This window comes from Ranitomeya imitator, chromosome 1, assembly GCF_032444005.1.
Source record: "Ranitomeya imitator isolate aRanImi1 chromosome 1, aRanImi1.pri, whole genome shotgun sequence".
Taxonomy (NCBI): domain Eukaryota; kingdom Metazoa; phylum Chordata; class Amphibia; order Anura; family Dendrobatidae; genus Ranitomeya; species Ranitomeya imitator.
Genome location: NC_091282.1, coordinates 236,049,225 through 236,075,426, shown reverse-complemented (window position 1 = coordinate 236,075,426; position 26,202 = coordinate 236,049,225). Strand labels below are relative to the sequence as shown.

Here is a 26,202-nt window from a genome sequence, read left to right as displayed (position 1 = left end):
TCTGAATTTTATATCTTGACTGCCCCTGATTCCTTAGACCAACAAAAGGCCCTTGAAAAAGAGGTCCAAATGTTAAGACGAAAGAAAGTCATTGTGGAGGTTCCAAAGCATCAACAGGGGAAAGGGTTCTATTCCCCTTTATTTTTAATCTCCAAACCAGATGGATCCATCATAAACTTACGGAGATTAAACAAACATCTAGAGTATCATGCCTTTAAGATGGAATCTATTAAAACGGCAACTAAACTTCTCTTTCCCAGATGTTAAATGACAGTCCTGGATTTAAAAGATGCGTATTACCATCTGCCCATTCACCAGGATCATCAACAATTCCTCAGAATGGCGGTGCGCTTAAACGACCAGGTCAGACACTTTCAGTTTGCTGCAATGCCCTTTGGTCTATCGATGGCACCGAGGGTATTTACTAAAGTCATGGCAGAAGTAATGGCCTATGTCAGAGAACAAGATACGTTAATTATACCCTACTTGGATGACTTCCTGGTAGTGGGGAATTCCTTTTGCCAGTGTAGTACTCGCCTAAATCATGTGATATCTTCCTTACAGGACTTGGGTTGGATAGTCAATATGGAGAAGTCAAGACTCGATCCATCAACAACTCAGACTTTCCTAGGTATTCTGCTGGATTCGGAAGTGCGACAATGTTTCCTTCCGGAGGAGAAAAAGCAGAGGATTGTGCACAAAGTCAGTACTATAACAAGGAAGCCAGATCTGACTTTAAGAGACGCTATGTCCCTTCTGGGATCCCTAACGTCATGCATACCAGCCGTCCAGTGGGCTCAATTCCACACTCGAGTTTTGCAGGCCCAAGTCTTGGATACAGAGAAGAGTCTTCAGGGGCAATTAGGCGGAAGACTCAGGCTGTCCACCGCCACTCTACATAGTCTGAGATGGTGGTTAAACAGAAGACATTTAGGGAAAGGAGTACGCTGGAGTGTAGTACCAGACAACACGGTCACAACTGATGCCAGTCCAATAGGTTGGGGAGCTCACATAGGAGATGTCTGGACTCAAGGGCAATGGTCTCTCTTAGAAGCTCAAGAGTCCTCAAACTGGAAAGAGCTCACGGCAGTAAAGAAGGCCTTACTCAGGTTGCTCCCATCTCTGCAGGATTCACATGTAAGAGTCCAGACAGACAACACAACAGTAGTGGCGTATCTCAACCATCAAGGGGGTACAAGGTCAAGATCCCTAATGAACACCGCCACAGACATACTCGAAATAGCCGAAGCCCACTTTCGCTCTCTATCAGCCGTTCACATTCGAGGAGAGCTCAACACAGAGGCAGATTACCTCAGCCGCCATTCTCTACGTCAGGGAGAATGGGTTCTAGATCGAGGGGTGTTCAGACAGATAGTGGACCTGTGGGGATTGCCCGTTATCGATCTATTCGCAACGAGAGAGAACAGGCAGACCAGGAAGTTCGCCTCTCTTCGGGTGGCGGACAAGCCCTGTATAATAGACTCCCTTCAAATACACTGGGATTTCCCTCTGGCTTACGCGTTCCCCCAATGTGTCTGATCCCGATAGTCCTCAGGAAGATCAGGGAGGAGAGGGCGAGAGTGATCCTGATTGCCCCCTTTTGGCCCAGGTTCTCGTTACTCAGGGCAATGTCTGTGTCCGACCCCTGGGTACTGCCGACCAGTCCGGAGCTTCTTACTCAGGGTCCATTCCGTTACCCCAATGTGGAATCCCTGCATCTGACGGCGTGGAATTTGAGAGGGAGTTATTGAGGAGAAGAGGGTTTTGAGAGGCTCTCACATCTACCCTTTTAAATAGCCGGAAAGAAGTTACAACTAAAATTTATGCTAAAACTTGGAAAAAGTTCCTTGCCTTCTACCAAAATCCCTTTTCTGGCAAGGTCCCAATTCCGGCTATTCTGGAGTTTTTACAGAAAGGCCGAGAATTGGGCTTGGCGGTAAATACCATTAGAGTCCAAATATCAGCTTTGGGAGCGTTATATAACAGCGATGTGGCGGGAAATAGATGGGTTTCGCGATTTATCAGGACCACTGAACGTAGTAAACCAGTGTATATTCCTAGATTACCACCATGGGATTTAAATTTGGTTTTAGACGCCTTAAAAGAACCCCACTTTGAGCCATTAGATTCTCCATAAAAAATTTAACCTTAAAAACAGCCTTCCTAGTAGCCCTGACCTCTGCTAGGAGAGTGAGTGACTTGCAAGCTTTGTCGATAGATCCTCCTTATTTAATGGTCTTTCAGGACAGGGTAGTGTTAAAACCTGATCCAGCATACCTACCAAAAGTAGCTTCCAAATTTCATAGAAGTCAGGAAATAATTTTACCATCTTTCTGTAACATTCCGAATTCAGCTGACGAGCAGAAATATCTCATGTTAGATGTCAGAACTCTATTAGAGTATCTACACAAAGCAGAACCATGGAGGCAGAGTAGGGCTCTGTTTGTTTCCTTTCAGAATCCAAGGAAAGGGGCGAGTGTAACAAAAGCGTCTATCGCCAGATGGATAAGAGATGCCATATATCTTGCTTATACTGGTAAAGGCCAGACACCACCAGATGGCATCAGGGCCCACTCCACTCGAGCCATGGCCTCATCCTGGGCGGAAAGAGCGGACGTCTCCATAGACGTAATATGTAAGGCGGCAACGTGGTCATCTCCTTCCACCTTTTATAGACATTATCGCCTTGATTTATCTTCAGAGGCCAATTTAGTTTTTGGCCGTACAGTACTTAGTGCTGTAGTCCCTCCAAGGTGATTGATCTTTGAAAATCTCTCGTAGGGGTGCTGTCGTGGCGATAGGAAAACCGGTTTTTACGTACCGGTAATAGGATTTTACGGAGCCACGACAGCACCCGCACATTCCCCCCCGTAGTTATTCACTGGTTTCTGCACCCTTTGGGAAAAGTGTGCTTATTAAAAAATCACTCTTTAGAAGGTGATGGTATTTAGTAATGTTTAAGTATATATGTGTATGTACTAACTTAATGGCGGTGTCCCTTATACTCTGAAACACAAACTGGAGTGATGAGGGGGACCGCCCCTTTAAATCCTGTAGGTTCCTGTCCGGAAGGTGGGCGGATCCCCTCTCTCGTAGGGGTGCTGTCGTGGCTCCGTAAAATCCTATTACCGGTACGTAAAAACCGGTTTTGCGTTGCTTTATTCTGAAAGCTATAACTTTTTTCTTTGTCTGTTGACGGAGCCGTGTGGCAGCTTGTTTTCAGCAGGACAACATGTTGTTTTCAGTGATACTATTTTTACTTACATTTGACTTTTTAAATGCATTTTGTTACTTTTTTTTGAAGGTGTGATGAAAACCATAGTTTTTTGCCATGTTTTTCATTTATTTTTTTACGGTGTTCTCTAAAGGGGTTAAAGTGTGACAGTTTTATAGACCAGGTCACTTCGGACGCGGCGATGCCAAATATATGTACTTTAATAGTTTATTTTTGGCTTTACATCAATATAGATATTCATGGGTATAAAAATAAAAAACAAAAAGCAGCACAAAATTACAATAGGGTGCAAAAGCCTTCCAGGCATGTACCAAACCTTTACAATAGATCAAAAAATGATGAAGGCAGCACACCAATAGCTGAAATTTCACGGACATATATATAGAGATATCCGCTTATGAGCGGAAGTACTAGTATGTTATGTGGTCTAAACATTTCCAGACATGCGCATTTGTATGGCTAGGATGCTGTATATCAGCGCGAGTTTTGTAATGTGAATGGGGTGAGTCATACTCTAAATTAATTTCAAATCGATTATATACAGCTGTCATTGATCATCAATTATGAATATAATGGTCATATCTATATATACCGTATTTTCTGGTGTATAAGACGACTGGGCATATAAGACGACCCCCAACTTTTCCATATAAAATATGGAATTTGGGATATGCCCGCCGTATAAGACGAGGGTCATCTTATACACCCAGTCATCTTACACGGCGTGTGGTTCCCAGGGTCTGGAGGAGAGGAGACTCTCCTTCAGGCCCTTGGATCTATATTCATCTAAAAAATAAAGAATAAAAATAAAAAACATGGATATACTCACCCTCGGACGGCCCCTGGCTCACAGCGCTGCTAGCGTCTGCCTCCGTTCCTGAGAATGCAGTGAGTGAAGTACCTTCGATGACGTCGCGGTCACATGAGCAGTCAGGTGACCGTTCACCTTACCGCGACGTCATCGAAGGTCCTTCACTCACTGCATTCTCAGGAACGGAGGCAGACGCTAGCAGCGCTGTGAGCCAGGGGCCGTCCGAGGGTGAGTATATCCATGTTTTTTATTTTTATTATTTATTTTTTACATGAATATGGATCCCAGGGCCTGAAGGAGAGTCTCCTCTCCTCCAGACCCTGGGAACCACACGCCGACATCCAGGATCGCTCCCTACACCTTACGCAAATGATGTATCCTCCATCTTATAGTCCCATGCCCATATACCCATCATACATATCCTCCATCCCATAGTCCCGTACCCATATACCCATCATACATATCCTCCATCCCATAGTTTTGTGTCCATATACCCATCACACATCCTCCATCCCATAGTTATTTTCTATGCTGGTAACAATAGAGTGAGGCAGTAATAGAGGAGGGGGTGATTCATTTCTGTCATGTCTGGGGGGCAGACAATGGCTGGGAGCTTATGTTCCCGGGGATGCTGGATTTCTCCCACCCGGTCAGTGTCTGCTGTGTTGTGGAGTGGGAAAACTGTTGCTCATAGCAACCAATCACAGCTCAGCTTCTTTTAAACAGCTCTGGTGAAATGTAAGATGCTTAGTGATTGGTTGCTATGTGGAGTGGGAGTGGCTGATACACACACATACACTCATTTTTTTATATTTATAGATGTCTGTCCTATTGCACATTGTAGCACTTTATACACAAAATGAATGATTGCATCATGTTGGAAAAATATTTAGAATTGAGAGTCCTCAGTGGTTGATTCCTTTTAATGACTAACTGAAAAGATGGTAACAATCAGGCATAGACCTGGGTAGTTTCGAAAGCTTGCAATTTGTTACCATCTTTTCAGTTAGTCATTAAAAGGTATCAACCACTGAGGACTCTCAATCTAATATACAGTGGGGCAAAAAAGTATTTAGTCAGTCAGCAATAGTGCAAGTTCCACCACTTAAAAAGATGAGAGGCGTCTGTAATTTACATCATAGGTAGACCTCAACTATGGGAGACAAACTGAGAAAAAAAAATCCAGAAAATCACATTGTCTGTTTTTTTAACATTTTATTTGCATATTATGGTGGAAAATAAGTATTTGGTCAGAAACAAACAATCAAGATTTCAGGCTCTCACAGACCTGTAACTTCTTCTTTAAGAGTCTCCTCTTTCCTCCACTCATTACCTGTAGTAATGGCACCTGTTTAAACTTGTTATCAGTATAAAAAGACACCTGTGCACACCCTCAAACAGTCTGACTCCAAACTCCACTATGGTGAAGACCAAAGAGCTGTCAAAGGACACCAGAAACAAAATTGTAGCCCTGCACCAGGCTGGGAAGACTGAATCTGCAATAGCCAACCAGCTTGGAGCGAAGAAATCAACAGTGGGAGCAATAATTAGAAAATGGAAGACATACAAGACCACTGATAATCTCCCTCGATCTGGGGCTCCACGCAAAATCCCACCCCGTGGGGTCAGAATGATCACAAGAACGGTGAGCAAAAATCCCAGAACCACGCGGGGGGACCTAGTGAATGAACTGCAGAGAGCTGGGACCAATGTAACAAGGCCTACCATAAGTAACACACTACACCACCATGGACTCAGATCCTGCAGTGCCAGACGTGTCCCACTGCTTAAGCCAGTACATGTCCGGGCCCGTCTGAAGTTTGCTAGAGAGCATTTGGATGATCCAGAGGAGTTTTGGGAGAATGTCCTATGGTCTGATGAAACCAAACTGGAACTGTTTGGTAGAAACACAACTTGTCGTGTTTTGAGGGAAAAGAATACTGAGTTGCATCCATCAAACACCATACCTACTGTAAAGCATGGTGGTGGAAACATCATGCTTTGGGGCTGTTTCTCTGCAAAGGGGCTAGGACGACTGATCCGGGTACATGAAAGAATGAATGGGGCCATGTATCGTGAGATTTTGAGTGCAAACCTCCTTCCATCAGCAAGGGCATTGAAGATGAAACGTGGCTGGGTCTTTCAACATGACAATGATCCAAAGCACACCGCCAGGGCAACGAAGGAGTGGCTTCGTAAGAAGCATTTCAAGGTCCTGGAGTGGCCTAGCCAGTCTCCAGATCTCAACCCTATAGAAAACCTTTGGAGGGAGTTGAAAGTCCGTGTTGCCAAGCGAAAAGCCAAAAACATCACTGCTCTAGAGGAGATCTGCATGGAGGAATGGGCCAACATACCAACAACAGTGTGTGGCAACCTTGTGAAGACTTACAGAAAACGTTTGACCTCTGTCATTGTCAACAAAGGATATATTACAAAGTATTGAGATGAAATTTTGTTTCTGACCAAATACTTATTTTCCACCATAATATGCAAATAAAATGATAAAAAAACAGACACTGTGATTTTCTGGATTTTTTTTTCTCAGTTTGTCTCCCATAGTTGAGGTCTACCTATGATGTAAATTACAGACGCCTCTCATCTTTTTAAGTGGTGGAACTTGCTCTATTGCTGACTGACTAAATACTTTTTTGCCCCACTGTATAAAGCTGAATGTGTGTGTGTGTGTGTGTCCGGGATTGGCATCTGCACCGTCGCAGCTACAGTCACAAAATTTTGCACAGTCACACGTCTGGACCCTGAGAGCGTCATAGGCTATGTTGTGAGGTGAAATTTTAACCCTGTGCTTTCCAATTCACCAAACAATTTTGCCCCTATCTACATAATGGGGAAAAATGAAAGGAAAAGTGTAGGAGGCAAATTGACAGCTGCCAGATGTGAACAAGGGGGACTTAAAGAATGAGAGCGATGGCGCCAAAGAGTATATACCGTACAGTTGCTAAGGTGGGGCCCCGACATGGGATACTCCCCACACACGGGGATATGAACACACACACAAAATGCGCCACACACTACCACGTGCTTGAACACATATTACCCTCAGCACACATTTCACCACACATACACCAACCTCGCCACATAAAAGTCGAAACACAAAAGTCACCGCTCAAAACTCGCCACGCGCAGAACTCGCCACATGCAAAAACTAGGCTCTTGCAAAACTCGCCACAAGTGCAAAACTCACCTCATGGAAAACTCGCCACACGCAAAACTTGCACACGCAGAAAAATTGCCACATGCACAAAAGTTGCAACACATGCAAAAGTTGCCTCACACAAAACTTGCACATACTCAAAAGGCACCACACATAAAACTCGCCACGCGCAAAACTCGCCATGCGCAAAACTTGCTGCACACAACTTGCTACACTAACCTGTCACATGCAACTCGACACACAAAAAGTTGCTACACGCATGTTGCCACACAAAACTCATCTCACAAAAGTCGCTACATGCATGTCGCCACACGCAACTCAACACACACAACTTGACAAACGAAACTCGCCCTAAAACACACACAAGTCTGGTATTATCCTTCAAAAATAAAAATCTGATTAATAAGCAAACTACAACAAATGTACCATATAGGAAATATGGCAGCTGTCAGTCACATGACCTGTCTATTATGTTTATGTGTAAGCTAATATATACTGCCAGGGGGAGGGCTTCCTGTTGGCTGGGGATTTATCAGGCTGCCAATTTAGCTTACAAATACTGAGGTAAAAATACTGAGCAAATAACGTGTGAACAAGGTCTAATACAGGAGGAGATGACACACAGGTATATACTATATACAGGGGAGATGACACACAGATATATACTATATACAGGAGAGATGACACACAGGTATATACTATATAGAGGAGGAGATGACATACAGGTACATATATATACAGGAGGAGATGACATACAGGTATATACTATATACAGGAGGAGATGACACAGGTATATACTATATGCAGGAGCAGATGACCTACAGGTATATACTATATACAGGAGGAGATGACATACAGGTATATGCTATATATAGAAGATGACATGCAGGTATATACAGGAGGAGATGACACACAGATATATACTATATACAGGGGAGATGACACAGGTATATACTATATACACGAGGAGATGACATACAGGTATATACTATATATAGAAGGAGATGACATTCAGGTATATACTATATATAGGGGAGATGACACAGCAGGTATATACTATATACAGGGGAGATGACATACAGGTATATACTATATACAGGAGATGACATACAGATGTATACTATATATAAGGGAGATGACAAACATGTATATACTGAGGTGATGAGGTGAAAATGAGAGGTGTGAGGTGAAAATGAAAAGGTGTGAGTGCAAAATGAGAGGAGTGAGGAAAAATAGTGGAGTGATCAGAAAATGACAGATGTGAGGTTGAAATGACAAGTGTTAGGGGGGAATGAGAGGAGTGAGGGAGAAAATGAGAGGTGTGAGGGAGAAAATGAGAGATGTGAGGGGGAAAATGAAAGATGTGATTGGGAAAATGAGAGGCGTGATGGGAAAATAAGAGAAGTGAGGTGCTATAATTAACCACAGATATTTATTATGCCCAGGCAACGCCGGGCTCTTCAGCTAGTCTAATATATAAAGCTGAATGTGTGTATGTCCCGGATTGGCATCTGCACCGTTGCAGCTACAGCCACAAAATTTTGCACAGTCACATGTCTGGACGCCGAGAGCGTCATAGGCTATGTTGTGAGGCGAAATTTTAACCCCGCACGTTCCAATTCACCAAACAATTTTGCCCCTATCTACATAATGGGGAAAAAGTGAAAGGAAAAGTGTTGGAGGCAAATTGACAGCTGCCAGATGTGAACAAGGGGGACTTAAAGAGTGAGAGCGATGGCGCCAAAGAGTATATACTGTACAGTTGCTAACATGGGGTCCCGACATGGGATACTCACCACACACGGGGATATGAACACACACGAAATGCGCCACACACTACCACGTGCTTGAACACATACACCACCCTCAGCACACATTTCACCACACATACACCAACCTCGCCACATAAAAGTCGAAACACAAAAGTCGCCGCTCAAAACTCGCCACGCGCAAAACTCGCCACATGCAAAACTAGGCTCACACAAAACTCGCCACACGTGCAAAACTCACCTGATGGAAAACTCGCCACTAACCTGTCACATGCAACTCGACAGATAAAAAGTTGCTACACGCATGTCGCCACACAAAACTCATCTCACAAAAGCCACTACATGCATGTCGCCACACGCAACTCAACACACACAACTTGACACATGAAACTCGCCCTAAAACACACACAAGTCTGGTATTATCCTTCAAAAATTAAAATCTGATTAATAAGCAGACAAACTACAAGAGCAACAACTGTACCATATAGGAAATACGGCAGCTGTCAGTTACATGACCTGTCTATTATGTGTATGTGTGAGCTAATATATACTGCCAGGGGGGAGGGCTTCCTGTTGGCTGGGGATTTATCAGGCTGCCAATTTAGCTTACAAATACTGAGGTAAAAATACTGACCAAATAACGTGTGAACGAGGTCTAATACAGGAGGAGATGACACACAGATATATACTATATACAGGGGAGATGACACAGGTATATACTATATACAGGAGGAGATGACACACAGGTATATACTATATACAGGAGGAGATGACACACAGGTATATACTATATACAGGGGAGATGACACACAGGTATACACTATATCCATGCGATGACATACAGGTATATACTATATACAGGAGATCACACACTGGTATATACTATATACAGGGGAGATGACATACAGGTACATACTATTTACAGGGGAGATGACACACAGGCATATACTATATACAGGGGAGATGACACACAGGTAGTACATACTATATACAGGCGATGACACACAGGTATATACTATATACAGGAGCAGATGACACACAGGTATATACTATATACAGGAGGAGATGACACACGTATATACTATATACAGGAGGAGATGACATACAGGTATATACTATATAAAAGAGATGACACATATGTATATAGAGGAGGAGATGACATACAGCAGGTATATACTATATACAGGGGAGATGACATACAGGTATATACTATATATAAGAGGAGATGACATACAGGTATATAGTATATACAGAAGAGATGACATACAGGTATATACAATATACAGGAGGAGATGACATACAGCAGGTATATACTATTTACAAGGGAGATGATATACAGGTATATACTATATACAGGAGATGACATACAGGTGTATACTATATATAAGGGAGATGACAAACATGTATATACTGAGGGGAAAATGAGAGGTGTGAGGTGAAATGAGGGGTGTGAGGTGAAAATGAAAAGGTGTGAGTGCAAAATGAGAGGAGTGAGGGAAAATAGTGGAGTGATCGGAAAATGACATATGTGAGGTCGAAATGACAAGTGTTAGGGGGGGAATGAGAGGAGTGAGGGGGAAAATAAGAAGAGTGAGGGGGAAAATGAGAGGTGTAAGGGAGAAAATGAGAGATGTGAGGGGGAAAATGAGAGGCGTGATGGGAAAATAAGAGAAGTGAGGTGATATAACAAACCACAGATATTTACTATGCCCAGGCAACGCCGGGCTCTTCAGCTAGTTCTAAATATTTTTCTATCTACTGGCTAACACGGTACCAAGATATATATTTTTCCTGCATCATGTTGATGTTTTTCTCTTAAAATTATATGATATGATATATAATTATGAGAATTGTCACTAAATGCTTGAATAATTTGTCTCCTATAAAATACCATGAACTTACAGTTTTTGGAACTGCTTGAGAAAGGTCCACACTTGGGACCGAAACATTGCACATGGGTCAATAGACCGCACTTCAAATTTCAGCTATTGGTGTGCTGCCTTCATCACTTTTTGGATCTATTCATGGGTATAGTGATTTTTTTTATATTTTTTTAATTATTTTGTGATTAAAAAAAAAATGTTTACAATTTTTATGGGACTTCAACTTTTATTGCTCTGATCACTGGTATAATGCATTGCAATACGACAGCACTGCAAGGCATTATACATGTCACTGCAACACTGACAGAACACCTCTTAGACCATGCTGATGGCATGGTGTAACAGGCCACCATAGCTGGCAAGCCCAGAGAACGTCATGATGACTTCAGGTTGCCGTGAACAAAAAACATGAGCACTGCTACGGAGGTGCACGGGTAGGTCCCCACACCTTAGTACCATAAATATCAAAAACCCGGCACTCAACTTCAATGCATCTTGAAATTTATTGCGTAGTACAGAAAACGTTTCGGTCTCATGCGACCTTCATCAGTTACGTACTTAAGGGTGATTGTGTATCATTTGATGAGCGGAATTCGATAGGTCCGGTAGGAATAACTGGAATATAACTGCCCTAGTCCTATGTGGGCTGGGAGCTTAATGGATCCAGAGCTTGACGCGGTGTCCACTGCTTGTCAGCGTGAGTGCCCAGGTCACTCTATGCAGCACTAAGTCTAGCAGGTGTCGCTACCCCTGTGTCGAGGATCTCAGTCATATAGCAGCCGTGATATATATGTTTCCATTTTTACAAAATACTGATGCAATCAAATGGTGTATGCAGTTGTTTTAATCTACATAAACTTTATGTAATTTGAGTTATTTATTTTTTATTTTTGATCCTGCATTTCTCAAGCTTAGTTCTTAAGCTTCCTTGCATAATTGTGCTGAATTTCCACTTTTATTTAGATGCAAATTGAGTTCGAACTTGCAGTCTGTGGTTCATCTTCTCTTCTCTGCTGCATGATGTCACCTCTGCTCTCCACTGTCAACCAAGAATGGCGCTTTAATAGGAGCCTTAATAATGTTTCTCATAGATGTACAGTAATGGTAAAATCCATAAAGCCATCTCTTAAAATGTGTCACCCTCCTATTGAACATATTGCATTAATTATAGCTTGGGAAGTGAAGAAGAGCTTGCACTTAATTACAATCCCTATTAAACTAGGACCTCCGTCTGTGAACAGGTAATTAAAGGAAGATATCCGCTGGGGGAAAGACACTAAAGGGGAACTATGTGGGCAATGAAAGCAAATGCTGAATTATAATTAGTGATCATTCATGGAGGACACAGTTATTTGTGAGAATATCCCATTTTCCTAATCGGAACAATTCCATCTATAGAGATAAGAGCCATTCTCGCGACTGTACATTAATTTTGTTATTCCTTTTATTTTTTGTAATTTAATTTGTATATTATGTATTGTTTTGCTCCCACTTTGTAACATCCTCTGTATACTACTTTCAGATTAAATATATAAAATGTAATAGCTTTGTTCCTCTTACTCTATAAACCACATCTCTGAAGCCATGCGCTACATGTAACAGCCTGCATAAACGATTGGTGGTGACAGGTACCGGTAGTTTTTTTGTTGGTTATTGCAGATCTTGGTGGAGTGTACAATATATATATTTTTCATGCAATGGAATCGGATGTGTATATACTATACGCTCACTGTGAGTTCTTCAATATCTGGCCTAGTAACAAAAGCAGCCGCGGCCTCATCCATCATTCATCGGCCAATTGTGTAATTATCTTGAGGATTGCAGGCAGCAGCGTGTTGTTCTCCTTGGCAATGTTTTACCCTGCACTACTCTGCTCGGACTATGCTAATGTTACTGCTAGAGACCTTTAACTATTCTTGTGTGCCAATAACCTGAAAAACCTCAGCCCAAAGTTTCCTCATAGATTGAACTGCTTTCAGCATTGTCTCATGGTTTTGAGATTGTGTTTTCACTATACATATAATTATGAGATACTAAGAAGTATGGTGTTGAAATCATATACCTTATTGAAATGCTATTGTTAATATCATATCTCGTACCTGTTACATCTGCTACATTAATTATACGTGTATATAAGAATGTGAGTTTCATTGAACATTTGTTTAACCCATGACATGACAGTGAGGTTGATAATATAACTTTACTAAAAAAAAAATCTTCAATTTTATTAAACCTAGCTGATGCAAAAACTAACACAGTTCACCTAAAAAACAACTACATGTAGTATTTTGTATGGCTTCCTGATTTTTGAGGACACCACCAAGTCTTTTAGGCATGGAATGAACAAGTTGGCGACACATTGCAACTTCTATCTTTTTCAATTCTTTAACAGTGACCTCTGTTAGAACCCAGATACTGGATGGAGAGTGACACTCAACTTATCTCTTCAGAACTCCTGATAGAAGCTCAATTGGGTTCAGATCAGGAGGCAAACTTTGCCAGTGAATCACTTTCACCCTGTTCTTGGATTAGTGTCATGTTGGTAACGTGGACGTCTACGAAGGACATGGAGTGATGGTAGCATCTTCTCTTTATATACTAATCAGTACATCTGTGAATTCATGATACCGTTAAATAAATGTATCTCTCCGACACCAGCAGCTCTCATGCAGCATCACATAACACTATGTGTTATCATAGGCACCATACCGATTTGATGCCACCAGTTCCAAATATGCAAATTGCCTCTTCAGAGAAAAAGAGGACTTAAACTCTATAGCGCCACCTGTTGGAAGTAGTGATCCTACAAGTCACAATCCACCCTTTAACGAGTTCCAAAAATATTTATCTTGGTGTCATCGCTCCAGAGTATAGAATCCCACTACTCTTCATATTTTTCAGCATGGGCCCCAGCAAATTGTATGCATGCTTTTTTTTGTGCAAGGGCTTTAGGAAAGGCTTCATTCGTGGACGGCATCCATGCATGCCATTCCTCTGTAGCGTATTATCTCACCGGAAGCACTTACCTGGTTTGGATCTCTACTTCTTTAGTTAAAAGAACTGAACTTGCATGTTAATTTTCTTCAACTATTCTCATCAGAAGTGTCTCCTGTTTAGATGTTAACTTCTGTGGTGAGCCTGGATGTTTTGTGATATGGGTGCAGTTCTATCATTGTTACATTTTTTTTATCACTTTTGCTACACTGTTCAGTCTGCACACATTATCATCACTGTCCCCGTTGGGGCTCACAATCTAAATTCCCTATCAGTATGTCTTTGGAATGTGGGAGGAAACCCACACAAACACGGAGAGAACATACAAACTCTTTGCTGATGTTGTCCTTGGTGGGATTTGAACCCAGGACCCCAGCTAACCACTGAGCCACTGTGCCACCCATGTGGTGCCATTGCTGATATGAAATGGGAAGAGGTTTTCTTTAAGTAACACCCTTTTATAGTCAACTGTCTGCTGGATGCCTGTTTAATAAGTAGATTTACCTGTGGATAAAGGTGTATTCCGAGCTCCAAGATCTTATCCCAATATGTACTAGGTGTAATAATAATAATATTAGCAATACTTCCAATTAGAACTGTAGTATAGATTCCTCTTTCCTCATGTGCAGGCATGGATGCCTAAGGTCCTGCAATGCCCTACATGGGGTAAGAGACCTAGCGAATCAGAATAACTAAATTACATTCTAATTGGAGGTAGTTGCTAATATTATTATTACACCTACTACATATTATGATAGGATCTTGGAGATGGGAATATCCCTTTAAATTCTTGTTAATTCGAATGTTGTAGTCTAAGCTTCAGCTTTGTTCCTAAGACTTTCATTGGGGTGTACTCAATCTTGCAATAAGGTATTACCAACGACTGATTCAAATTGTTTCAAACCACCTTTCTGGTACTGTAGTGTTTAGCAGATTTTCTGCACGCAAATCTGCAGCAAAAAATATCTGTAGCTAAATTGTCCCATGGGAATAATTCCCAGTTATTTGTGATTTTAAATGGATGCACACAACTGATGAGCTCCCGTTTAAAAAAAAAATGCAAAAATTGCGTGCAGCTGGGAATTGTGTGCGAGGGCTGCTTTGTAGTCCCAGTCCAGCCGTGGTGCAGGGGGATCACTGTCTTCCTTTTTCCACTGTCGGATGCAGCTCACTACTTGCTTTCTACTGCTACTGAAGAAAATAGGAGCCGATCTATAGTCCCCGACAGCAGCCACTAAAATGTGTAAGGAGCAGTTTAAAGGCACACGGCGTCATAAGCTCCATTTTACAGGCCTGTGGGCACACCGCATTCTTCAAAACAAGGAAACATAGCTACGTAATTAGGTGCCTGTTACAATTTTCTTTTCTCAGACATACAAATCTGACAATGGCAGCTATTTCTTTTACAGCTCACTATAAAGGTCTCTCCCATATGGTTTTATATTTCTAAAATATTTCTAATTCACTGTACTAACTAAATGTATGAATGGGAGGCTGATTTTCAAAGTTAAGGCTGTCATCATAAATCCAGAGTCTTTGGGGTTAAACAGAAGCTCTGCTCTGAAAACACATGATGGTGTAGACTTAGACATTAAGCTCCATCTGCCCATCTCTTCACATGTATAATTGGCAATAACTGTCATTGCTAATTTGTGTGAGGCACTGGTGCTAGGCTGTGGGATATGATGGAAGCTGTACATCCATCTTTTCCAAATAACCTCAAAATCCCTCTGGCAGTGAAAATATTTTGCAGAATGTTCCTGTGAAACTGAGTCAAGCTCAGATATGTACTTTGCATAATATATATATATATTTATATTTGCATAATATATATATATATATATATACTTCTCACAAATTTAGAATATCATCAAAAAGTTAATTTATTTCAGTTCTTCAATACAAAAAGTGAAACCCATATATTATATAGAGGCATTACAAACAGAGTGATCTATGTGAAGTGTTTATTTCTGTTTATGTTGATGATTATGGCTTACAGCCAGTGAAAACCCAAAAGTCATTATCTCAGTACATTTGAATAATTAACAAAAACACCTGCAAAGGCATCCTAAGCATTTACAAAGGTCCCTTAGTCTGTTTCAGTAGGCTCCACAATCATGGGGAAGACTGCTGACTTGACAGATGTCAAAAGTCTAGGCAGGACAAGGTGTGGCTATGCTTGCTCATCAAATTTGTGAAAAGTGCAGGACACCACTGACAGGATGGTGAGCCTCTTAATGAATTTAGTGCCTCTCCCTCCTGCATGCCAGTCTCAATGAGTTGGGCCTTAGGCTAAATTCACATGAGCGTTTTAAAAATCATCCAGAAAAAAGTATTGATTTCTCAACTTTCTTGTTATCCGTATAGAATCCTTATAGCAATTGCTTTTATGCATCAGCAGGTGGAACCATAAAAATCGGATCCTGTAAGGTTGTTCAGTACAGGATCTGATTTTTTTTGTACACCCATAGACTTCAATAGGAGAGTCTCACCCAATATAAGGAAGAGATTAGTGCATGCTGTGACTTTCTTTTCGCAGACATTCAGTCTGTGAAAAAAAAAACTTATCTGAACAGCCAAGTGTTGTCACTTTTTTCACAGGCAACAGACAGAAAGTAGGGTAGTGTTAAGGTACCTTAAAGGTTTGTCTCAACCTCATAAGTAGGTAAAATTGCAATGTGCTTGTAAAATCTAGCAAGTTTGCAATTTATGTCTTAGTAAAATTCTCTAAGTTCTCTAGAATAGAGGGATTTTTTTTTTTTTTTTTTAATTACTGCTCTTTGCCTTGATACCAGGCCACTCTGCAGTCTTTTCATTTTGTAAGTGCATATCTGAAGCCAGCATCAGTGTCCCTGCACTCCTCCACTGCTGCATAGGGAAAGCTGCTTCTGACTGTAGCGTGAGGGAGCATATAGTTCAAACCAGTGGCACTACAATTCTTCTGGCCTGCACTGCCCCCCTACACTTTAGACAACCCATTTAAATCACACATTGGATCTCTAGGAAAAGAAAGAATCAAATTTAAAATCTGTATGGATATAAATTTGGAAAAAATGTATCCTATGTGATGTATATACAGCAGCTTCAACATATCCTATGTGATGTATATACAGCAGCTTCAGCGTATCCTATGTGATGTATACAGGAGTTTCAGTGTCTCTTATGTGATGTATATACAGCAGTCTCAGTGTATTCTATGTGATGTATACTGCAGACCTCCCACTGCTTAAGTTCTATAAGCATTTATGTGAGCAGTGATGAATTTCTCACTTTGATGAGATATGCAATGAAATGTGCATCTGTGTTCACGACAACGTAATGCTGTGAACAGTTTTTTTTTTTACAAAACATCATCAGAAAGAGTCGAACGCGCTCCAGACTGACGACACCTGGAAAAAGCAGTTGCGAATAGTAACTGTTAGATCTGTTTTGTTTTTGACCATCCTCCATCTTGTTGTGGTTTTTGGCTGCTGGTATTTTTCCCCTGGTGCTGGGTTGTCTTAGGTCAGGTGATTGTATCACCCTTTATTACCCAGCACCTGCCTCCCAGTCCTTGCTGGACAAGTGTTAATCCTCTAGAGTTCTGGCTAGGTGCTTTGATAGTTTTTTGTGCTTGATATTGTGCAGTTCTGGGAACCCCGGTTCTGCTATCCTTAGTTTCTGTTTTCGTTTGGTTTCTGCAGCCTTCTCTGTGTTTTCTATTAGGAGGTGACCTGTTTTTATATCCAGTCCTTAGATCTTTTAGGGGCCTCCTTCCTCCTATCTATAGGTCTTTGCTTAAGATTAACCTAGGATCGTCGGTGGGTCTATTTGCAAGGAATGGGTCGCCTACTCCATCGTAGGGTATCAGCCTAGTCTCAGTGCAGGGTCAGTTTTCCCCCTTCTATCCTAGTTCTGTGTTGCAGTTCCGTAACCGTAACATTATCAATACCACTTAACATCACACCCCTCACCAAAGAGAAGCAGTTCTAGCGATCACATTAGGCAGTGGCGTAACTAGAGTTTGATGTGCCCGGTGCACGATTTAGACCATGGTCCCCCCATCCTGAATAAATTATAAATATATTTGCACCCTCCAGCCTGGTATATGTCACTTATCCTTGGCCTCATTCTGGTATACATATCTCCAATCCTTGCATATATGTCTCCTGTTCTGCTGCTGTTCTTTAATGTATAGAAAAAAATGAACCATTAAACTCACCAGGAGCATCTTTAGAAGTCATGCGGTCCCATAACAGAAGTATAATGCACTCCTCATAGTCCTTCATATATTAAAATGCACCCCACATAGCAGTGCTGTGGAGTCGGAGTAGTGGAGTCAGTCAGCTCCACAGCCCTGCCCCATAGTCCTCCATATAGTATAATGCATCCCATAGTCTCCATATAATATACTACACAGGCCATAGTCCTCCATTATGACTTTGGGCTTTGCATTGTATTACATAGTATAATGCACAGCCCAACCGATGGGTCTGTGCGTTGCCATGCACATCACCTGGATGTGTGTCTGAGTTGAAGTTTCTGGTGACGTCGGCAGGCCCCTGACCCACCAGGGCTTGGTCACAGCAACCACGGTCGTTACGCCACTGACATTAGGGGGAGTTCATTAAATGTTTGACCACATATAGCAAAATAATCTTGAAGTTGACAATGTTGTACAATTTTGCCCATGAATGATAATATAAATATCGAAACTGTGCTTGGCAGAAAGAAGGTTCCCCACCCTTGATATACAAAAGTATCACACTAATGTTGCAGTTCTACAAAACTGTCAAGTTTCTGGCTGCTATATCTAAACAAGGTCATTCTATTACTCCCTTGTGTCTAAAATGTAGAGAATAAATAACAAAAAAACCTTTGCAGATTGCTTTAATAAAAAAAAGAATACTACTATTTTGTGTCTACAGCTCTTACAATTTAGACAATCTACCTCACTCCGATTCTTTCTACATAAGCAGAGATTTGGAGGGAGTAAGAAATACATTCCAATAAATAAGTTTAATACCTTGTACATAGCTATAGTTAACTAATACATTACCATTTGGCCCACACAGATGCTGGCTGCCTCCATCATAGCTCCATCTGCAATAGACCTTGCTGTCTCCTTCTCAATGTTGAGATTCCCTGATAGTAACTCTTCTACCACCTGTACAGGATGAAAAGTTAAGGGAAATGTTATCTAAGTGCGAATATAAAACTGCTACGCCAGCAGACCTACATGCTCAATAAGGCGCATACATACATTTCTATATTCATCCAGGGAGATCTTGCTGTCATTGTCGGTGTCATACATGTTGAACAGAACTGAAAGACAGAAGTCCGTGGTTTACAGCTCACTATAGTTGTCATTGCATTGTATCATTGTTCGAATACGTTGACCCTGATAGTCAAGGTTCAAGATCTACAAATGTGATTCACCAGAGTAGTGATTCCCAATCATACTTCCATGGAAGAATCCTTTGAAATGTTGCAGCCAAACTTTTATTCCCACTTTAACAGGGTTGAACTCTTTTTCTAGACAAAGTTAGCCCTACAATCTGTTTCCTGTGATAAACAGTCATAAATACACACCTTGCTTAACCTAGTGCTCCTAGTGCCCCCTGCCCATACATAAATCAGCTGATGAAACACTGGATGGTACCAATGTCTCTACCCACAGTATTCAATGCAAATGCTTTTATGCCCAATGATGACAAAAGTATTCTCGGAGTGATACCTTTTAATGGAGATGTCCGGGATGCGCTGGCGCCTTCTTGCTTTCAAATGTATTTGTGTCTTTTAAACGTGAATACATTTGAACACAGTGGCGCCAGGACTGGAGCAGTGCAGAGCTCGTCAATCTCAGCCCTGACATGCAGCAGTGTGATGAGGTTAGCATGCTAATGACTTCATCACACTGCTCTTGGCATCTCACCGCCACAGAGGACAAGAGGCGGCACGGCCAATGGTAAGCACACCATGAGGGAGCCAAAGATTGAATGCCTTATCATTGTGGATGAGGTGGAAAGGGCTTAGCGTTACAATGAGGGTACATAGGGAGGGCACATAATAGGGTGACAATTTTTAAAGTGGGCATAATTTGGTAAGATTGGGTGATGGTGGGGGTACTTTATAGGAGCAGTGTGCTAGGAATATTTTACAGAAGTGCAGTGTGTGTAGATGGTAATGTAATGAGGATATTTTGCAGAGGGGTACAGTGTGGGGGGATATTTTGGAGAGGTACGGGGGGGCATTTTAAAGAGGCACAGTGAGGAGGGGAAATTTTATGCAGGAAGCATAGGCCATTATTTATTCAGACGCACAACATAAGGAGATATCTCTATGTATGGGACAGTATAATGATACTTTTATTTTTAAGAGCACTGTGTCTGGAATCACTGCTGAAGATGGAGAAGAGGGAAGTCTGCAGAGACGAGCTCTGAGTGTGAAATCTCATAATGGTGTCTGTACAACATAGAGACAAAAGGTATAGGAACTATTTCAATTAGAGAAGTTGTCAAATATAAGGTAAATGAATGTAATTGTTTACTTGTGATGACTACGTTTCATCAGTACTGTGGTTCCTGTATATTCCACAGTCTGATGATGTTTGTTAACAACAATTCCAAGTACAGGTGCTTCTCACAAAATTAGAATATCATCAAAAAGTTAATTTATTTCAGTTCTTCAATCCAAAACATGAAGCTCAAATATCATATAGAATCATTACAAACAGAGTGATCTATTTCAAGTGTTTGTTTATGTTAATGTTGATGATTATGGCTTACAGCCAATGAAAACCCAAAAGTCATTATCTAAGTAAATTAGAATAATTAACAAAAAAACACTTGCAAAGGCTTCCTAAGCATTTAAAAAGGTCCCTTATTCTGGTTCAGTGGGCTCCACAATCATGGGGAAGACTGCTGACTTGACAGATGTCCAGAAGACAGTCAATGACACACTCCACAAGGAGGGTAACCCACAAAAGGTCATTGCTAAAGAAGCTGGCTGTTCACAGAGTGCTGTATCCAAGCATATTAATATAAAGTTGAGTGGAAGGAAAAAGTGTGGTAAAAAACATGCACAAGCAACTGGGATAACCAAAGCCTTGTTAAGAAAAGACCATTCAAATTTCAATTTGGGGGAGATTCACAAGAAGAGGACTGCTGATGGAGTCATTGCTTCAAGAGCCACCACACACAGACGTATCCAGGACATGGGCTACAAGTGTTGCATTCCTTGTATCAAGCCACTCATGACCAATAGACAATGTCAGAAGCGTCTTACCTGGGCCAAGGAGAAAAAGAACTGGACTGTTGCTCAGTGGTCCAAGGAGTTGTTTTCACATGAAAGTACAGTACAGGCCAAAAGTTTGGACACACCTTCTCATTTAAAGATTTTTCTGTATTTTCATGACTATGAAAATTGTGAATTCACACTGAAGACATCAAAACTATGAATTAACACGTGGAATTATATACATAACAAAAAAGTGTGAAACAACTGAAAATATGTCTTATATTCTAGGTTCTTCAAAGTAGCCACCTTTTGCTTTGATGACTGCTTTGCACACTCTTGGCATTCTCTTGATGAGCTTCAAGAGGTAGTCACTGCAAATGGTCTTCCAACAATCTTGAAGGAGTTCCCAGAGATGCTTAGCACTTGTTGGCCCTTTTGCCTACACTCTGCGGTCCAGCTCACCCCAAACCATCTCGATTGGGTTCAGGTCTAGCGTAGCACCCCATCACTCTCCCTCTTGGTCAAATAGCCCTTACACAGCCTGGAGGTGTGTTTGGGGTCATTGTCTTGTAGAGTCCATCCGTTCACCTTTTCTGCGTTGCACAAAGACACGGTGGTTGGAACCAAAGATCTCAAATTTGGACTCATCAGACCAAAGCACAGATTTCCACTGGTCTAATGTCCATTCCTTGTATTCTTTAGCCCAAACAAGTCTCTGCTGCTTGTTGCCTGTCCTTAGCAGTGGTTCCTAGCAGCTATTTTACCATGAAGCCCTGCTGTACAAAGTCTCCTCTTAAGGCTGCCGTCACACTCGCAGTATTTGGTCAGTATTTTACATCAGTATTTGTAAGCCAAAACCAGGAGTGGAACAAATAAAGGAATAGTATAATAGAAACATATGCACCACTTCTGCATTTATCACCCACTCCTGGTTTTGGCTACAAATACTGATGTAAAATACTGACCAAATACTGATAGTGTGACGGCAGCCTAACAGTTGTTGTAGAGATGTGTCTGCTGCTAGAACTCTGTGTGGCATTGACCTGGTCTCTAATCTGAGCTGCTGTTAACCTGCGATTTCTGAGGCTGGTGAATTGGATAAACTTATCCTGAGAAACCAGAGGTGACTCTTGGTCTTCCTTTCCTGGGGCGGTCCTCATGTGAGCCAGTTTCTTTGCAGTGCTTGATGGTTTTTGCAACTGCACTTGGGGACACTTTCAAAGTTTTCCCAATTTTTCGGACTGACTGACCTTCATTTCTTAAAGTAATGATGGCCACTTGCTTTTCTTTAGTTAGCTGCTTTTTACTCGGACTCCCATGACAGCACGACAGAGAGAGGGGATCCGCCCATTAGGAACAGGAAACCTACAGATACAAAAGGGCGGTACCTCTCCCTTGCCTCAGTTGGTTTCCTGTTCCTGAGGGGGCGGGTGCCTACAGACGAAGGAGCCCAGGCCGGCCGATTACGGTAGCGGGGGGGTCTCCTACCTCGGCCGGTGCGGAGATCCCTGGAGACACCACGGTGGTCCTTGCTGGATTGCACGTCGGTGGTGTTCGCAGCAGGGAGCGGAGTCCGGAGGATTTCCTGCATCCATCAGCGTCGGCGCAGGTAAGTATTCCCATTGGTGGTGCAGCGGTGCGGCATGGCTGCGAGTGCCGGGCTCCGATGTGTGGGCGAGCTCCGGAGCGCTGCCGATCCGTCCCCGGCGTCCTGCACCGCTCTCAGCGTGTGCTGGAGCGTTTCCGGGTGCGGTGACGTGGGGGGGAGGAGTCTGGTAGCCGCTTCCGGGTCGCCGGGCGTCTGCGCATGCACGGGCGTTCCAAGATGGCGGCGCCCATCGCATCTGAGCGCCGGTTCATCATACAGCCCTCTGCCCTCCTGACTGTGTCCAGGAACCAATAGGGATAGCGCTGGCCTATCTGCTGACCGGATCCAAGGGGGATATAAGCAGGTCACAATTTCAGAACCATGCTTTTGGTCGTAATCCGTCATGGAGAGTGGTGGTGAGCAGCAGCAGCTGTCAGACGAGATGCGTCAGAAGCCCAAAAAGGATAGAGGCGACCAACCTAGTCGGAAAAGCTCATCCGAACAGGGATCCAGAGCTTCGTCTAGGAAAGAACCCCCTCGGATTCCGGTATTTGACTTGGGCGCACGGGTAAGTGATCTACGTGAAAGTTCACTCTGTGACGCGGCCCCTTATACTTTATCTTTCCAGGGGAAGAAAAGTACGGAAAAATCCAAGCATAAGGAGTGTGCCCTCTGTGGAGTCCCCTTACCCGACTCCTGTACTAAAAAGTTATGTGCCCCCTGTATACAACAGATGGTGAGGTCTACAGGAGTGGTTGGGTGGAAGTGACCTTAGGTCAGATAGTAGTTATCACCTATATTGTCCTCCCCCAGGTAGCAGAAGAGTCCGTGAGTACGGCAAATTTAAAAGAAATGATCCGGCTGGAAGTAAGGGAGTCATTACGATCCCTATCCCAAGCGGAAGGCTCGAAGCATAGGACCCCTGTGGACTCTAATTCATCAGAAGAGGAAAGAGAAGAAAATATTTATCTCTCTAGTCCTTTCTCCTCTTCATCAGATGAAGAGTCTGGACGATTTTGTCTACCCTTAGATAAGATTGACAAGGTAGTCAAATCAGTTAGGGGCACGATGGGTATAGAGGAACCCAAATCACAGCCCTCCAAACAGGAGTTAATGTTTAGTGGGTTAGATCGTAAGAAACATAGGTCTTTTCCGGTAAATGAGAAGATCAAAGAATTGATACTCCGTGAATGGAAAAAACCTGAAAAAAAGGGGGCTTTACCACCAGCTTTAAAACGAAGGTATCCCTTTGATGATCCGGTGGTGGAGACATGGGATAAAGCTCCGAGGTTGGACGCGGCCATAGCAAAGACGTCAAAGAAAGCCTCATTACCCTTTGAGGATATGGGGTCCCTCAAAGATCCCCTAGACAGAAAGGCGGATATCTTTCTTAAAGGTACCTGGGAGATGGCGGCTGGATCCCTCAGACCAGCAGTGGCCACAACATGCACAGCCAGATCATTAATGGTCTGGCTAGATCAATTAGAGTCTCAGCTGAAGGATGGGGCATCCAGAGATTCTATTTTGAAAGCGCTTCCGACAATTCAGAATGCTGCAGCCTTCCTATCGGATGCTTCTGTGGACTCTGTCAGAATGGCGACCAGAGCAGCAGGTCTATCTAACGCGGCTCGCAGGGCCCTATGGTTAAAGTGCTGGTCAGGGGACATCCAGTCCAGAACTAAGCTCTGCGCCATTCCGTGCGAGGGACAGTATCTCTTCGGTCCAATGCTGGACGAGTTACTGGAAAAGGCAAGCGATGATAAAAAGAAGTTCCCAAGTCTGTACTCGGCATCCTACCGCCGACCCTTCAGTCGAAGAAGATTTGGTCATGGGAAGAAACGCGGGTCCTCTCCCACTAGAGAGAGTTTCAGATGGGAAGACAGACGCGGTAGAGGTACGGGATATATGTTTCGCCGTTCCTCAAAGGATCAGAAAAAACCAGACCAATGACTAGCAATCCCTGTGGGGGGCAGACTGTCAGCATTCTCCTGAGCATGGCTTGACATAACGAACAGTAGATGGGTCAGAGGCATTGTTACTAAAGGTCTAAGGCTGGACTTCAATCATTGGCCTCGGGATAAATTCAAAGTAACCCCTTATCGTTCCTCCCCCCTGGAGCAAGCAGCACTAGAGGCTGAAGTCATGAGCTTATGCGCCAAGAATGTATTGGTGGAAATTCCAGATTCAGAAAAAGGAAGGGGATTTTATTCTCCTCTTTTTCTGATCAAAAAGCCAGATGGATCGTTTAGAACGATCATTAATCTAAAGCGTCTTAATGAATTCCTGGTTAATGAATCCTTCAAAATGGAAACGGTTATTTCAGCAATAAAGATATTGTTTAATCACTGTTTTATGGTAGTTGTAGATCTTAAAGATGCATACTATCATGTTCCAATACATGAAGATTTCCAGAAATTCCTGAGAGTAGCGGTGTCAATGGAGGGTAGCATTCACCATTTCCAGTTCAGAGCGCTCCCCTTTGGCTTATCAGCAGCTCCTAGAGTGTTCACAAAGCTAGTGGCTGAGGTTATGGCGCACTTGCGAGAGTCCGACATCCTGATCATTCCCTACTTGGATGACTTCCTTATAGTAGGGAGCTCAGCAGACCATTGCCTGTCCCAGCTAGAATCAGCCACATCCAGACTGGAGCGTCTGGGGTGGATCATAAATTATGAGAAATCCCGTTTACAGCCTCAAAAAATACAAAGATTCTTAGGACTATCATTAAACTCAGAAACACAACAATGTTGTCTTCCACTCGACAAATCTTTACATATTCAGCAACAGGTGTCTAAGGCAATAGACAAACCATCCATGACCCTTAGACAGGCTATGTCTCTATTGGGTTCCTTAACTTCCTGCATTCCCGCTGTCCGTTGGGCCCAATTCCACACCAGACCATTACAAGCTGAGGTGCTGGTTAATGACAAAATCTTACAGGGGTCCCTGCAGAGTCAGGTTACTTTAGGTCCAAAAGCACTCACATCTCTTAAGTGGTGGCTAGTCAGTGAAAACTTATCGGCGGGGGTTCCCTGGATGTCTCAGGTAACACGTATGGTAACTACTGATGCAAGCCCTGCGGGTTGGGGAGCACACATGGATGACATGATGGTTCAGGGTCTATGGCCCCCTTCCCTAATATCAGCCTCCTCCAACCAGAAAGAATTAATGGCAGTAGAGCTTTCAGTGAAAAAATTCCTCTCATATCTGCAGGGTCATCATGTCAAGATCCTTTCGGACAACCGGGTGACGGTCGCGTACATAAATCATCAGGGTGAAACTCATTCCGAGTCACTGATGAGAGTGGCGGATCGTCTGTTCCAGACAGCAGAGAATAACTTTTTATCCCTATCCGCACTGCACATAAGAGGAAAGGAAAACGTCAAAGCGGACTTTCTAAGCCGCAACACCTTGAGACAAGGGGAGTGGTCCCTAAACAATTGCGTGTTCGATCAGATTGTCCACAAATGGGGACATCCAGATGTAGATCTATTTGCTACCAGGGACAACCGGAAGACAACAAAATTCTGTT

At 42.7% G+C, this 26,202-nt stretch overlaps 1 protein-coding gene across 1 annotated transcript in view; it reads right to left on the bottom strand.

Annotated features, from left to right (window-relative positions):
• The window catches only part of TESC (tescalcin), a 148,684-nt gene that overhangs the window by 13,071 nt on the left and 109,411 nt on the right, over window positions 1-26,202 (bottom strand). The window contains exons 5-6 of the mRNA XM_069754700.1: window positions 19,107-19,168; window positions 18,903-19,010 (exon numbers count right to left, since the gene is read on the bottom strand). Of these exons, the coding sequence (XP_069610801.1) occupies window positions 18,903-19,010; window positions 19,107-19,168 (170 nt within the window). The remainder of the gene's footprint in view (window positions 1-18,902; window positions 19,011-19,106; window positions 19,169-26,202) is intronic.